Below are 13,404 nucleotides of genomic sequence, written 5' to 3' on the forward strand. Positions count from 1 at the left end.
ATAAATAGATGGCGTTAAATATTTAAATGCTAATAGTTGCTATATTTATTATCAAGAACATTGATAACTGTAATATATTCTTTAACTGTCAAATATATCTGTAAAAGTGAATTTTAACTAGATTTTTGTAATTAATTTTATATAATAGAGAAATAACAACTATATGACATTTTTGTTTGGAATAAATTATTATCATGCTTTTATATTAATGTATATACAAGTAATTCATTATATTTTATATAAACTAATGAAAATATATTCCATATTTATTCCAGGCTTTTTTTTAAAATTAAAATTAACCTCCAATCTTGTAAAAATATTTTATAACTATATATAGACTGGTAATCTGGCCGAAGTCAGGGCAAAAGGGGGTCTCGGGGCGAAACCCTTAGTAATTTTTTAATCCCCCCCCCCCCCAATCCTGGCTTCTCCTTATCATTGGTGCATACATAATAAAATATAGAAGTTTCATAAAATATTAGAATTAAATATGCCGAATATAATTATTATTAAAAAAATAAAACAATATCTATAGGATAATTTCATAAGCTCTGAGTGGATCGGTCTTTTTGATAGATGGATATCCTATTTTCCTCTAAATATCTTTCCCAATTAACGATATCTGAGCACCAGTATAGAGATTAAAATAAACATTTAAACCATTTTGCTCGCTTGTTTTTTTTGACAGTTACTATTTCAATCGTATCGTTGTACTAGGTACTTACTTAACATAAATAAAAGGTTTGACTCAGCATCAACAACTAGAAGACTCTTAAAGGTTACTACAATAGATAACTATTGAGAATAGTATTTCTAATAAGGTGATTTGAGTAGCTATAGTTGTGATTATAACAAACAAAGCAATATAAAAGAGGACAGAAATAGCAATACCCCTGATAAATGTTTGGATAAAAAATTTAATGGCTTCCTTTGTTAATAAAAAAATGGCATCCTCACATAATTAACGAAGATTCTCTTCATATGGGTCATCAATGACATATAATACCTAGACTGACGATTCATTCATTAAAATGCATTTTTAAGCGTCGTTAAAAGCAAATCAGCTGGACCCGCCATTTTGGTAACCTTTATAATAATTATTTTCATGTTAAAAACTAATATTAAATTGATAACTTACTTTCTTATTATCTCGATGATCAGGCAATTCTTTAATAAAGTTTGCATCAGATATAATATAAAATTAGGCTCTCGTTTAAAATTTTAATATTTATTACAGTAACCAAGATAGCGTCTCTAGCTGATTTGTATTGATGTACACTTTTAATGAATGAATCGTCAGTCTAGGTATTATTATACATCATTTTGGGTCATATACAAAAATGGTAAATGAATGAATGAAATATTATTGATGTATTAATTAAGAATACATTCATATATCATATATTTTCAAAGTATTTTTTAAAAAATAATAATAAAATGACGCAAAATATAAGATCCCTGTCTACATATATTTTAATGAATAAAGCCTTTATAAATGGTAAATGGATTGACTCATTAGAAAATAAAAGGCAATATTATATGGAAAAAATTATCACTAATTTTATCATCTAGCTTTGGAATACTTAATCCAGCATCACAGAAGGTGATAGGGAATGTGCCTGATTTAACAATTGAACAAGTAAATTCTTCAATATTGTTGGCTCATGATAGTTTTGACAAATGGAAAAAGATTTCAGGAAAAGTATGTCTTATGTATATAAAATGTCTTAACTAATTGTTTAAGGTAAAGTATATAATTGTGAATTTTAAATGGAAGCATAGCAGAGCTTATAATCATTATTTTATGATTGTGAAAAAATAAATTTTATATTCATAATATCTATTTAGGATAAGTTACTATTTACAATTTTCACTGAGATTTAAATTATTTTTTTAAAATATTTTTACAAAATAATATGTAATATTTGAATAATTTAATAATAAAATTTATGAAAAGTGGTTTTAATAACATTCCCAACTGATGCTTCCTTTAAAGATATATTTTTATGGAATTGCAAAAATACTATAACCTTAAGATGCATATTATCCACATTATTTAATGTTTAAATAGTACTCAGAAACAATAAATAATTGGAGTATACTTGTGGTTATATTTTTTGCTTATTTCTTTTTAATAAAAAAGAGTTTTTGTACCTTAAGACCTATATACAAACCCTTTTATAATCTTTGATTACATTTTCCAATTCATCTATAAATATATTTTTTTAAATTTCTTTTAATAACCAATCTGTGGCTTGATTAAACATTACCTTAGATAAGGTCTAAACTGAAACCTAACCAAATTGTCCCAAAAATGCATACATGAAAACTGTTAAATTGGAATTTAGGATTTTAAACCTACAGCCTTCTTTTAAAATTTCCAACAACCAGTTTTTACAAGCTTTTTAAACCTTAAATAATTCTTTAAGCCAATTTTTTAATCTGATTTTATTGATAATACATTTCCAACATATTAAAAATACCTATCCTATGAATTTTAAACAATTTTGCCTGTTAACTTTTGTGTCATTTATAATTTATATAAAACATATATAGAGGGGGGGGAGGTTGGTTTATTTATTGCTAAAATTTCAATTTATTTTTAATTACCTTAACATAGTTTGAAACTATAGCCTGAATCCCTCAAAATTTTTTTAAATTTATTAACTGGAATCTTTACCCACTTTTTTCAAAATTGTTAGATATCATAACCCTTTATTTGTGTACAGGTTTTTCAAATTCTGATTTTTACGCCATCTATTGTGAAATAAAAAATATATTTTTTTATTTAGGAAATAAAACAATTAACAAAATAAAACATAAAAATCATTCGCCAAAATAATAAAATTTTGTTATTGATTAAACAAATTTTTTTTTTGGTTTGTGTTTTACCATTGATCCATGGATACCATATGTTTAAATTAATCATTTATATGACCATGTCATGATTTTATTCGACAGCAATTTAATTGTTGTACTCCATTTTAGGAAAGAGGTCATATTCTCAGGAAATGGTTCGATCTTATGATCAAGAACAAGGAGGCGTTGGCTGCATTGATCACCCAAGAAAATGTAAGTTAAATATTATTTTAATTATTAATTTAGAAATAATCATAAAAAATAGAAAGAAAGCAAGAGGCAGAAAATCAGTGTTGCTAAACGGTTCCTTTTTAGCCGGTTTTTAAAAACGGCTAACTCAGTATTTCATCCAGAAAAATATTACGCAAGCCTGAAGATTTTGTTTATAGAAGGAACAAAGGTCTAGACAAATACTTTCGAAATTTCAAGGTTAAGGCAATATTTTTCTGGCTAAAATACTGAGTTAGCCATTTTTAAAAATAGGCTCAAAACGAGCGGTTTAACAACACTAAAAAAAATATACCCTATATCTCTCCTTTATGCAAATGATTGAATGTATTATCAAAATTTAACTTCCATCGTTTTTATAGGCCTTATAAAAAAAATGGTTTTATTATAAGGAAGTCAAGAAATGACGAAAACTGAACTAAAGTAAACCAGTTAGGGCTAGATCGGGCAATTGATCTTCGTCATTTAAAAAAAAAACTTTTTAGTTTTTATTTATTAACAACAAGCCTGTGCTGTGTTTATTTTAAAAAATAACGTAAAAATGATCACAAGTAACGGATGCCTTACTTAAAATGTGAGAGGGCAGGGTGTTAAAGTTATCCCTTTTTTAGCCAGAAATGGTAACCACGTATAACAGTGTTTAGAAAACAATCTCTTTCATTCATCCAAATCCACTCCCATTCAAGATAATTGGAAAAATAATTTAAATATTTTTTTTTGCCGAAATTTGACATTGATTATTTTTATAGTAATAATTGTGTAGAAAGAAAAACGAAAACAATTTTTTTATTTTTTTTGGCAAACACTGTTATGTATATAATTATATATATATATTGAATAAAAGTTTTCCCATAATTGCATTTATTTTAACTTCACGACGTATGCAAGGTTAAATACTGCGGACAGTTTAAACCCCCTCCCCTCTTCCTAGTGTTCCTGGGTCGAGCTCTGACCTAAAAAAATGGCCGGGATTTTTTGAGGGTTTCTATCCATCATCACCTTATAATATTTTTGTTTTAAATTTTTTTTTTAAACCCCATCTCCTTCTTGAAAATGATAGCAGTTATACTCTAGATCGCATATCATTACTCGGAATCGATAAAGCGATATATCGGTATCGCTTAGCGGTTTCCATAAGCGTTAGCGGCGCGATTTTTTAGAAGCGTCTCCGCCCAATATTTTGGCTCAAGAATATTACGTAAACCTTGTTCCGAGTTTGGCTAAAATATTGGGCGGAACGTTTTTAAAAATCGAGCCGTTTAACAACATAGGTTTCCGGTTGAAAAATATACTTATTTTTTTAATTTGTTTTTGTTTGTTTGTTTTTTTTTTCAAATTTCGTATTTTATAAAAAAGGGTAAAACGATGAAAGAATCATTGACGGAAATAGAATTAGGCGCCAGCTATATCGAGTGGTTCTCTGGCGAGGCTCCGCGGATTAACGGCGACATTTTGACCTCGCCTAAAAGGGAGAAGCAGCTGTTAGTTTTCAAAGAACCGCTGGGTGTTTGCGCCTTCATAACGCCGGTAAAGAAACTCTCTCTGTCGGATTCAATATATATTAAATGCATAATAAGTCTAGTGAAAAAAATGATTTAGGAATGGAAATAATAAGTGCTTATACAAAAAAAGAAAGGAAAGAAAGAAGGAAAGCAAAAAAATTTAAAACCATAAATTGTTACGAAAAAAAAAACTCTTTAAAAACCTTTCAATTTCTTTTAAAAATATATGAATTGATTAAATAATATATATCGATTTTTTTTTGCAAATGTGATTATAAATTTATAGTCTTAATCAATAAAATAAATCCTAAAATAAGTGGAATTTTCCGAGCGCTATGATAGCTAGGAAAGTAGGCCCCGCACTGGCCGCTGGCTGCACGTGCGTTCTAAAACCGTCCGAAGAAACTCCGCTGTCCGCTCTCGCGTTAGCTAAAGTTACCTTATTATTTTTTTTTGCAAATTATCTTGTTAATATTCCTATTTTTTTTAAATCCGATTTACATTATTCTAATCTTTCTTTTCATCACTTTTTAAGTATTATTTCGTCATTTTTTTTTCGTCTTCCCTCTAACCTGTGCGATCATTTCGGAAATCCAGAATCGGATGAAATTAATATGCATCTTGGCCCGATCAAAACTTTTCTGTTTTTGCGACTACTAAATTTAACACTCTATTCATCTATAAATATTTTTTTGATATACTAAACTATGGTTGGGTAATGGCTAAATGTCGAGCTAATTCGGCTCAATCTTCAGTCGACTGCCAGATAAAATTCGTTAAGATTTAAAGGCGTTATAATTTATATTAGTTTCTTCTAAAATTTAAGCTGCTATCTCTCTTTTTATGAAAAACCCCATAGGCCAATAAGTAAATAATTTTCGGCTTAAAAAAAACTTGGTTTAGCCGGCTAAGAATCGGCTTAATCGGCTAAAAATATAGTAATTACCCGCTGACTATGATTCTAAATAGAGAAGATGACGGTGGCTAATATTTTATTTTAGCAGGTCTGGGTTCAAATGCTGAAATATAATATGATTCATAAAATTTATATACATATTTTAAAAAAATTTTTTTTGCAAGAAATAAAGCTTAAAAAAACATTAAAATTTTATTTGCTTGTCTATAGGGTAGGTATTCTAAACATACTGGAATGCATTTCCGGTAAAATCAGATTTTTAAATTTGAAAATAAAACGCGCTCAAAAAAACGATTTAAAGTTCAAAAAAGTAACACATTACCGAAAAAATGCATTCATGCTGGCTCGGCCGGATAAATTGATTTTTATTTAAGGTCCTGATTTTTTGGGGGATAAATAAAAGTTTGTTCGAGCCGGGCTGGAGATCACTAGAATCATCAGAAGCTAATGTACCCCCTCCCCCTTTCTTCATTTCGAATTTTATTTTACTCACTATCGCCATTCCTTTTTTAATCAATTTCTTTAAGGAATGAAAGAAACGTATGAAATGAAAAAAAAATGATTAAATAATAATATTAGATTTAAAAAAAAAACGAAAGAAAGATAGAAAGAAAGAAAAGCAAAAAGGAAAAAATAAATCTTTTTTCTTCTTCTTCAATAAGTTAAGTCAAGAGGCGGGACTTCCACCCGGTGTTTTCAACGTACTAACCTGTTCTACCAAATCGAATTCCGACGTCGGCAAATTGTTATGCACGCACCCCCTCATTTCCAAGATATCCTTCACTGGTTCCACCAAAATTGGAAAGGTTATTATTTTACATTGCAACATTTTTAACCCTTATGAAATCATAGACGCGCAGGCCCGGCCGACCCGACCCTTAGACCGCCATGGGTACACATGCAAAGCCCTATTTTAATTTTATAAAATATACCCGGGCCGGGCCTTTCAAAACCAAAACATTTTAAATCGCCATTATTATTAGCTATAATAATTTTTTTCGCAATATATATTTTTTTATAAAAATCTGGGCCGGGGCAAATGATACCCTCTGCAGGTCTCTGTGATAAATTACAAAAATATGCCATTCTTGTGTTGGTTATTTTTTTTAAAAAAATTATATCTTTTTTGTTTTTAAAATGCCAAATTTTTTGGTTCCAAAAAAGTAACAATTTTAAAAATTATTTTTAAATAAAAAAAAAATAGATACATAAAACGAAACAAAAAAAATATTTAGAAATTAAAAAAAATTGATATATTTTTTGGAGGGTTTAAGTATCAAAATTATTGAAATTTATAGTAATAAATTTTATTTTGATGTTGGTCGGTAATTTTATGAGAATCTTAATTCTTTTCTTCCCCCTTTATAAAAAAGGTTTTCTTTTAATATTTTTTTATAGCGATAAAAGCTCTATCGGACTGGGGCAGATTCGGACCTTGATTTTTATAAAAAAAATTTATTTCGGGAACAAAAATTATTATTTTCAGGGAATAACCAATTTTTTTTTTTATTATGCTTTCAGCGCTTAAAAAATTACTTTTTTTTAAAAAAGAAATAACAAATCAGATCTCACCTATTTCTAAAATAATGTTTTGAATCGGATTGGTCGGCGAAAACGGAAATAGGTCCGATTGATTGCGACTCTTATTCGATCAAGTCTCGCTTCTTAATCGTCCAATTGGAACGTTAAATAAATTTAAAAAAAAGGCCTTAGCCTTTATCAACGTTGACTTACATTTAGTTAATGACCAACATCGGACCTTTGTTATGTAAAATTCAAGCAAATAGGCCAGTATAGATATCATCCCATACTTTGGCCCATAACCGTGTTAAATAATCTTGTAACTTCTTTTTCTTCGTTTAAGTTGCACCTTTCGACGCTTACCCAGGGCAGACCAGTTTACCCATTCTAATCCTTTTTCTACATTTTTTTCGCTGCCTATCGCTTGCCTTTCAAACTTGGCATTTCACGTTTATTATCTACAGCTTTCGTTCAGCCGTCGCCCTCTGGGTCTCGTTCCCTTCACTTCCAACAAATGGGGTCTATTCGTTCATTCGTCATTTGCCATCCTATTCAACACATCCAAATCAACTTAGCCCATTTTTTTCTCTAACAGTATCACTTCTATTCAAATTTGCGTGTTTTCTTTTGTCTCTCGAAGCTACCCTACAGATTCATATAACTATTCTCGTCCCGTTCTTCGCGTGTCACTTTGATTGTCCATTTTCTCGCTACCGTGCATCATACAATTTCTTACCCAGCTCGCATAAACCTTTCACTTCTAAATCTAACCAGCACAACCATCCTAAGAACAATGCTTTTTGAGAGTTTCTCGGAAATAAAAAGAGCAATACAGATGACCCCAAAGAGGGATTCTACTTCCGCCAGCTGATTCCCCTCCAAATCTACCGATATTTCCTAATAATTTACACTTCTTTAGGGTAACATGTTGCTTTTTTTAAAAAAAATTTGCTTATATATTTCTAATGTTTTTATTTTAAGAGGATATCGAGTTAGACAAGAATTAAAGATATTTAATTAAGTGGTAATAAAATAATCATGGACATTACAATTTATCTGTATTTATATATTTCGGTAAAAGTTAATTGTATTAAAAAAACATTTGAATAAACAAGAAAGTTAATATGTAAATTTTCCATTATGTTAACTTTGAGTCGCAAAAAAACTATATACAAAAGATAAATATATAATGTTAATACTACAATAGGTATATATATATCTTTTTGTATACAAGTTTTAATTTTTAAAAAAAATTTAACACATATTTTAAAAATATTATAAAGTTTATATATACATTTTTTAAATTATGCAAACATAAAGTTAAATGTTTTTTGTCAATCCCAGATCTTGCTCTCTCACTGTTCCCAGGGCATCAAAAAGACATCCATGGAGTTGGGCGGAAATGCTCCTTTCATTATCTTCCCGTCAGCTGATTTGAAGAAGGCTTTGTCCGGCCTGATCGCTAGCAAATTCCGTTGCTCTGGCCAAGTTTTATTTTTATATTTTATAAATCCTTTTTAAAATGGAATTTTTCACCTTTATTTTTTATTTATTTAGCCGAGGTCTCTAAATTTTTTTAACCCATTTTTCTTATTAAAATGGAAAGAGGAAAATAAAGGGAGGGAAAAAAATTTTTTCAAAAAAAATCGTAAAAAAAAGTTACTTATTATACGAGAGTTGTTAAGTATCTAGATACATCAATTCTGTTCTGAATCTAGATATATTTTACAAAGGATATCTATATCTTGGATATATTTGAAATAGTGTATTTTAGCAACTCAAGTGATCATAAAAATCCAGTTAAAACTACAATCGCCACTTTAATATTTTTTGTTATATAGGGATTTTCTCACGGGCCGGCTAAGATTTTTATCGGCTTGGGGGGCTAAAATAATTCGGAGTAACAGAATGAAATTAAATTCATATGCACAATAAGCAAAATTTGACAAACCGTAATTGATAACCCGGGACCACCCGGTTTTCTCTTTTGCGCGGATCTAGTTCTTCTAATTAAACCTCGATTTTCGAGAAAAACTACCGTGCTGTTGGCACGTTTCCGTTTCGCGTTTTATTTTAAATTATGTATTTCAAATGGTGTCAGGTGATTTGGGCCTAATTATTTTCTTTCTTTCTTAAAATATTACATTATATTTATTATATTAATATTATTATTACTTATTTCAAATTTATTCTATTTATTGATCTTTGTACTGATTAAAAATTTTTTGTAACGGGGTAAATTAAATATATTTTTTATATAAAATTGTTTTAGTTATAATTTTAAGTGTTAAATGTATAAAAATACATTGCAAGTAAGAGTAAACCAATTAAGTAAATATTTCATAAGATATACCTTAGGGTATATAATTTATTTAACAAGTCCATGGCACGTGTTTCAAGGCTATGGAGAACAATATTCTTTGTATTTTTTTAGCACAGTAGAGTCTAATTCAAACAACTCTCCTTTAATCTAAAGTTCTCTATTAGCAGCTGCTTCTCAAAAATTAGATGAAAAGGTTATTTATCAAATTAAATCAGGGTTTACAAAATGTTCTTTCAAAATAATATATATTTTTTTTAAAGATAAAATTTCCTGATCAATTTTTACCTAAAATTCTAGAAAAAAGAAATCTTCAATTATGTCAAATTCAAAGATTTTTTAAACACCGAATTTTCTTTTATCTATACGCAGGCGCAACATTTGCATCCAATATCATTGGTTGATTAAACATCGTTTATATGAGTTATTATTACGATTTCCATCCCTTGGTTCAAAGATTTTTTTGTCGCCATGAAAGTGGTGATTATAATAATGAAATAATCTTAAAGAGATCTATATTCCCCCACCTCCCTCCTGCCATCTAAGATATAATCTTACTATTAGTTTTTCCATAGATTTTTTTTCGTATATAAATTTTAAATGACTAGAAAGTTAACTGCAAGATTATTTGAAATTCTAAACGTGCTGGAGGAATACATTTCCGATAAATTCAAATTTTCTACAATCTGAAAAATGATTGTAACGTAAATATGATATAAAAAATAAACGCTTTGACTGAAATAACACATTAACGCTAACTATAGCTATCATAGGTTCTGAAGGTAATATGCAAATTGCTTCCGCACATTATGGAACATTCAGTGGAGTGAGTTTCTACATAGAGGGCTTCATCCCAGCCCCCCCCCCCCATTCGTCATTTAAATTTTTAAGAAGGAAAAGTCACACTCTTAACAATATTATCAGATACGGGTAGTGTTGTTAAACGGCTCGTTTTGAGCCAATTTTTAAAAATGGCTAACTCAAAATTTCATCCAGAAAAATACCCCGCAAACTTGAAGATTTTGCTCATAGAAGGGACAAAAGTCTAGACATATATTAACGAAATCTCGAGGCTTAGGCAATATTTTTCTGGCTATAATATTGAGTTAGCCGTTTTAAAAAATCGGCTCAAATCGAGCCGTTTAACAACACTAGTTACGGGTTATTCTTCTTCTATAATATAGTTATCGTCATCAGTCATATTTGTCTATTATAAATGAATTTTCGATATATGATATAATCCTAAAATATGGTTATAAAATAATGTTAGTTATTTTTAAATAATTATCATGCCTAATTTTAAAAGGTAGCAAAATAGCGTTACTTTTCAAAAAAAAGTTACATTTCAGAAAAAAATGTAACGCGCTTATACTTTAAGAACATCGCCAACTTGAATAATACCGTTCGAAATACATAATTTTAAAATACAACAAAAACGTCTCCATTTGACGGCACTGTTAGAGCCTTGTTTGTTTGGGCGAAATAATTCCCTGTAAATATTTATTGGTCAGGGGGTTTTAATACCTCTGGATAAGAAAATAATTCTCTAGTTTTTTTTGGCTAAAATAAATTCTCCAAAACCCTGCATTCACAGTTGGTGAGAATTAGCGGTGACGACGTCCTGCCGCTATGTTTTATATAGCTTGTTTTTATACACGTTCGTTCTCGCTAAACATCCTCCACTCAATTTAACCCCGATCTTGTCCAAATTGCCCCCAATCAATCATTTAACCATCTGATCGCTCAAATTTTATTAGAGCCCTCTGTTTATTATAAATCTGGTCATCTATTTTACATATAATAATTTTTTTAAAGACATGCGTTTGCGCTAATCGCATTTTAGTCCACGCCGATATTTATGATGAGTTCGCTCGATTATTGAAGGAAGAAGTTGGCGATATGCCCGTGGGTCCCGGAAACGACCCCGCTACCGATATAGGACCCTTAATCAACAAAGCGGCTGCTGATAATGTAATTTCAAAAGTATTTTATATTTTTACCATGTTTCTAACGCGGAATACCCTTGGATATTGGGTTTGTCGATGCCCCCATAGAGCCAGTTGAAGTGGAAGAGGAAATGTTCAGGTTAGTCCCTTGGCCAGCAACTGAATTAGAACCTGGCATCGCAGCCACAAACAAAAAAAGAATTTATTTTATATATAAGGGATTCTTTAATTAAAACTTTTATACAGGTCTCTCAAAATAACAAATTGAAGATAATATAGAATTTTTCTTGTAAACATAAAATTCATTCTTCTTTTAATAGGCATAATAAGAGGCTTGTAAACATAATTTGTTTTGGCGCGATTGTAAAAAAACTAGGTTTTGCTAATTTTACCCGAGATAATTTTAACCTCGAGCTGATATGTAATCTATTATGAATAAAAAGATTCCTATATGATGTAATTTACACATAAAATGGTAGGCGTAAAACTGAACATATGATAAAATAACCATACGGGCAAATGTCATTATTAAAAAAATATCACCTTCGTTCCCCAACACACTTTTTCTCTATAATTTTATAAAGTTTTTAAAAAAAATTACCATATCTTCTATATTTTATTATTTCGACCTTCATTTTTTTTTGTCACCATCATACAAAAATGTAAAGATTGAAGCCTTACTAGAAGATTCCGTTCTCAAGGGAGCCAAGGTGAGCGCGGGAGGTAAGCGTCTCGGGGAAACTTTTTTCGAACCAACGGTTTTGCAACACGTGACACCCGACATGAGAATCTATCAGGAAGAAATATTCGGTCCGGTGGCTTCCCTCATTAAGTAAAAAATGAAATTACACAATTTTCGATTTAATATCTCTTCTCATTCCTTTTTTTCTTTTATCTAAATAATATTCCTTTTTTTGAATATTTAAGATTTAGCACGGAGGAAGAGGCCGTAGAAATAGCTAATTCAACTCCTTTTGGCTTAGCAAGTAAAATTAATCAACAAAATTGATCAAAGTATTTTAAAAAAATTTAATTCATAACTATAACTCGAATGAGTTAAATATTTCATGGTAACTTTGTAATAATTTTCAAAAAAAGCTGAGAGTTTTACAGTAGCGAAATGAATGGCGTGCACTATTTAATCGATCATATGTATATCTTAAAAAAGGATTATCTTCGGATATCCATCCCTTATGTTTCTCGAAATCCGCTCACTCGGTACAGAACGGTTAGCAAACCGGCATAGATATCCGGCTGAATATCCTGAACATTTAATATTATATATATATATATATTTTTTTAAATTAAATTTATTAAAATAACATCATTTTATTGATTTAAAATAAAATAAGGCTATTTTTACAGCCGAGACGTGGAACAGATATGGCGCGTCAAATCTTCCTTGCATTTCGGGATGGTGGGAATTAACGAGGGAATCATAACGACGGCCGAAGCGCCCTTCGGCGGTGTCAAATATTCGGGGTTCGGTTACGAGGGTTCGAAATACGGTATAGAAGAATATCTGCACAAAAAATACGTTTGTTGGTCTGTCTAGGAAAAAATGAAATGTCTCCCTTTTTTCCTCCTCTTGAAAAAAAAGCAATGTGATCGTCATAAATTTTTGCAGCAATCTAATAATGCCATTTATTTGTTATTTGGAGTTGTTTATATTCCACCCTGTTATTTGTTAAATTGATTCCTAAGTTGTTATAATGCTCAAAAACCTAATATTGTATTAAAAAGCGTGATAAATATTTACTTATCCTATATATATATATATAACATTTATATAATTTATATTTTGATTAGTAATGGCTAACTCAATATTTTAGCCAGAAAAGTATTGTCTAAGCCTCGAGATTTCGATAATATATGTTTAGACGTTTGTTCCTTCTATGAGCAAAATCTTCAGATTTGCGTGATATTTTTCTGGATGAAATATCGAGTTAGCCGTTTTCAAAAATCGGCTCAAAACAAGCCGTTTAACAACACTAATTTTGATAGTTGAATAATTATATCTTAGTTTTAAAAAAGATTAATTTATGCAAACTTATATTTACCCAACTATTATTTAAGGTCTTTTTAAGTCATCAAAAATGCTATTATTATGAT

At 29.8% G+C, this 13,404-nt stretch overlaps 1 protein-coding gene across 2 annotated transcripts; it reads left to right on the forward strand.

Annotated features, from left to right (window-relative positions):
- The first annotated feature begins 1,393 nt into the window (after window positions 1–1,393).
- On the forward strand, window positions 1,394–13,399 carry LOC135927525 (succinate-semialdehyde dehydrogenase, mitochondrial-like). Of its 2 annotated transcripts, none has more exons than XM_065463552.1 (11): window positions 1,394–1,529; window positions 1,573–1,702; window positions 2,989–3,072; window positions 4,444–4,614; window positions 4,907–5,023; window positions 6,105–6,311; window positions 8,371–8,514; window positions 11,162–11,317; window positions 11,961–12,124; window positions 12,220–12,278; window positions 12,645–13,399. In XM_065463552.1, the coding sequence occupies exons 1-11, from the start codon at window positions 1,438–1,440 to the stop codon at window positions 12,845–12,847; spliced, it is 1,527 nt and encodes a 508-aa protein (XP_065319624.1). In that variant the 5' UTR covers window positions 1,394–1,437; the 3' UTR covers window positions 12,848–13,399. The 2 variants fall into 2 exon arrangements, with proteins under 2 accessions (XP_065319624.1, XP_065319625.1); XM_065463553.1 differs by having other exon boundaries at window positions 6,168–6,311; window positions 12,645–13,397.
- Window positions 13,400–13,404: the final 5 nt, after the last annotated feature.

Source organism: Gordionus sp. m RMFG-2023, chromosome 3 (genome assembly GCF_954871325.1).
Source record: "Gordionus sp. m RMFG-2023 chromosome 3, tfGorSpeb1-WG-v2, whole genome shotgun sequence".
Lineage (NCBI taxonomy): Eukaryota > Metazoa > Nematomorpha > Gordioida > Chordodea > Parachordodidae > Gordionus > Gordionus sp. m RMFG-2023.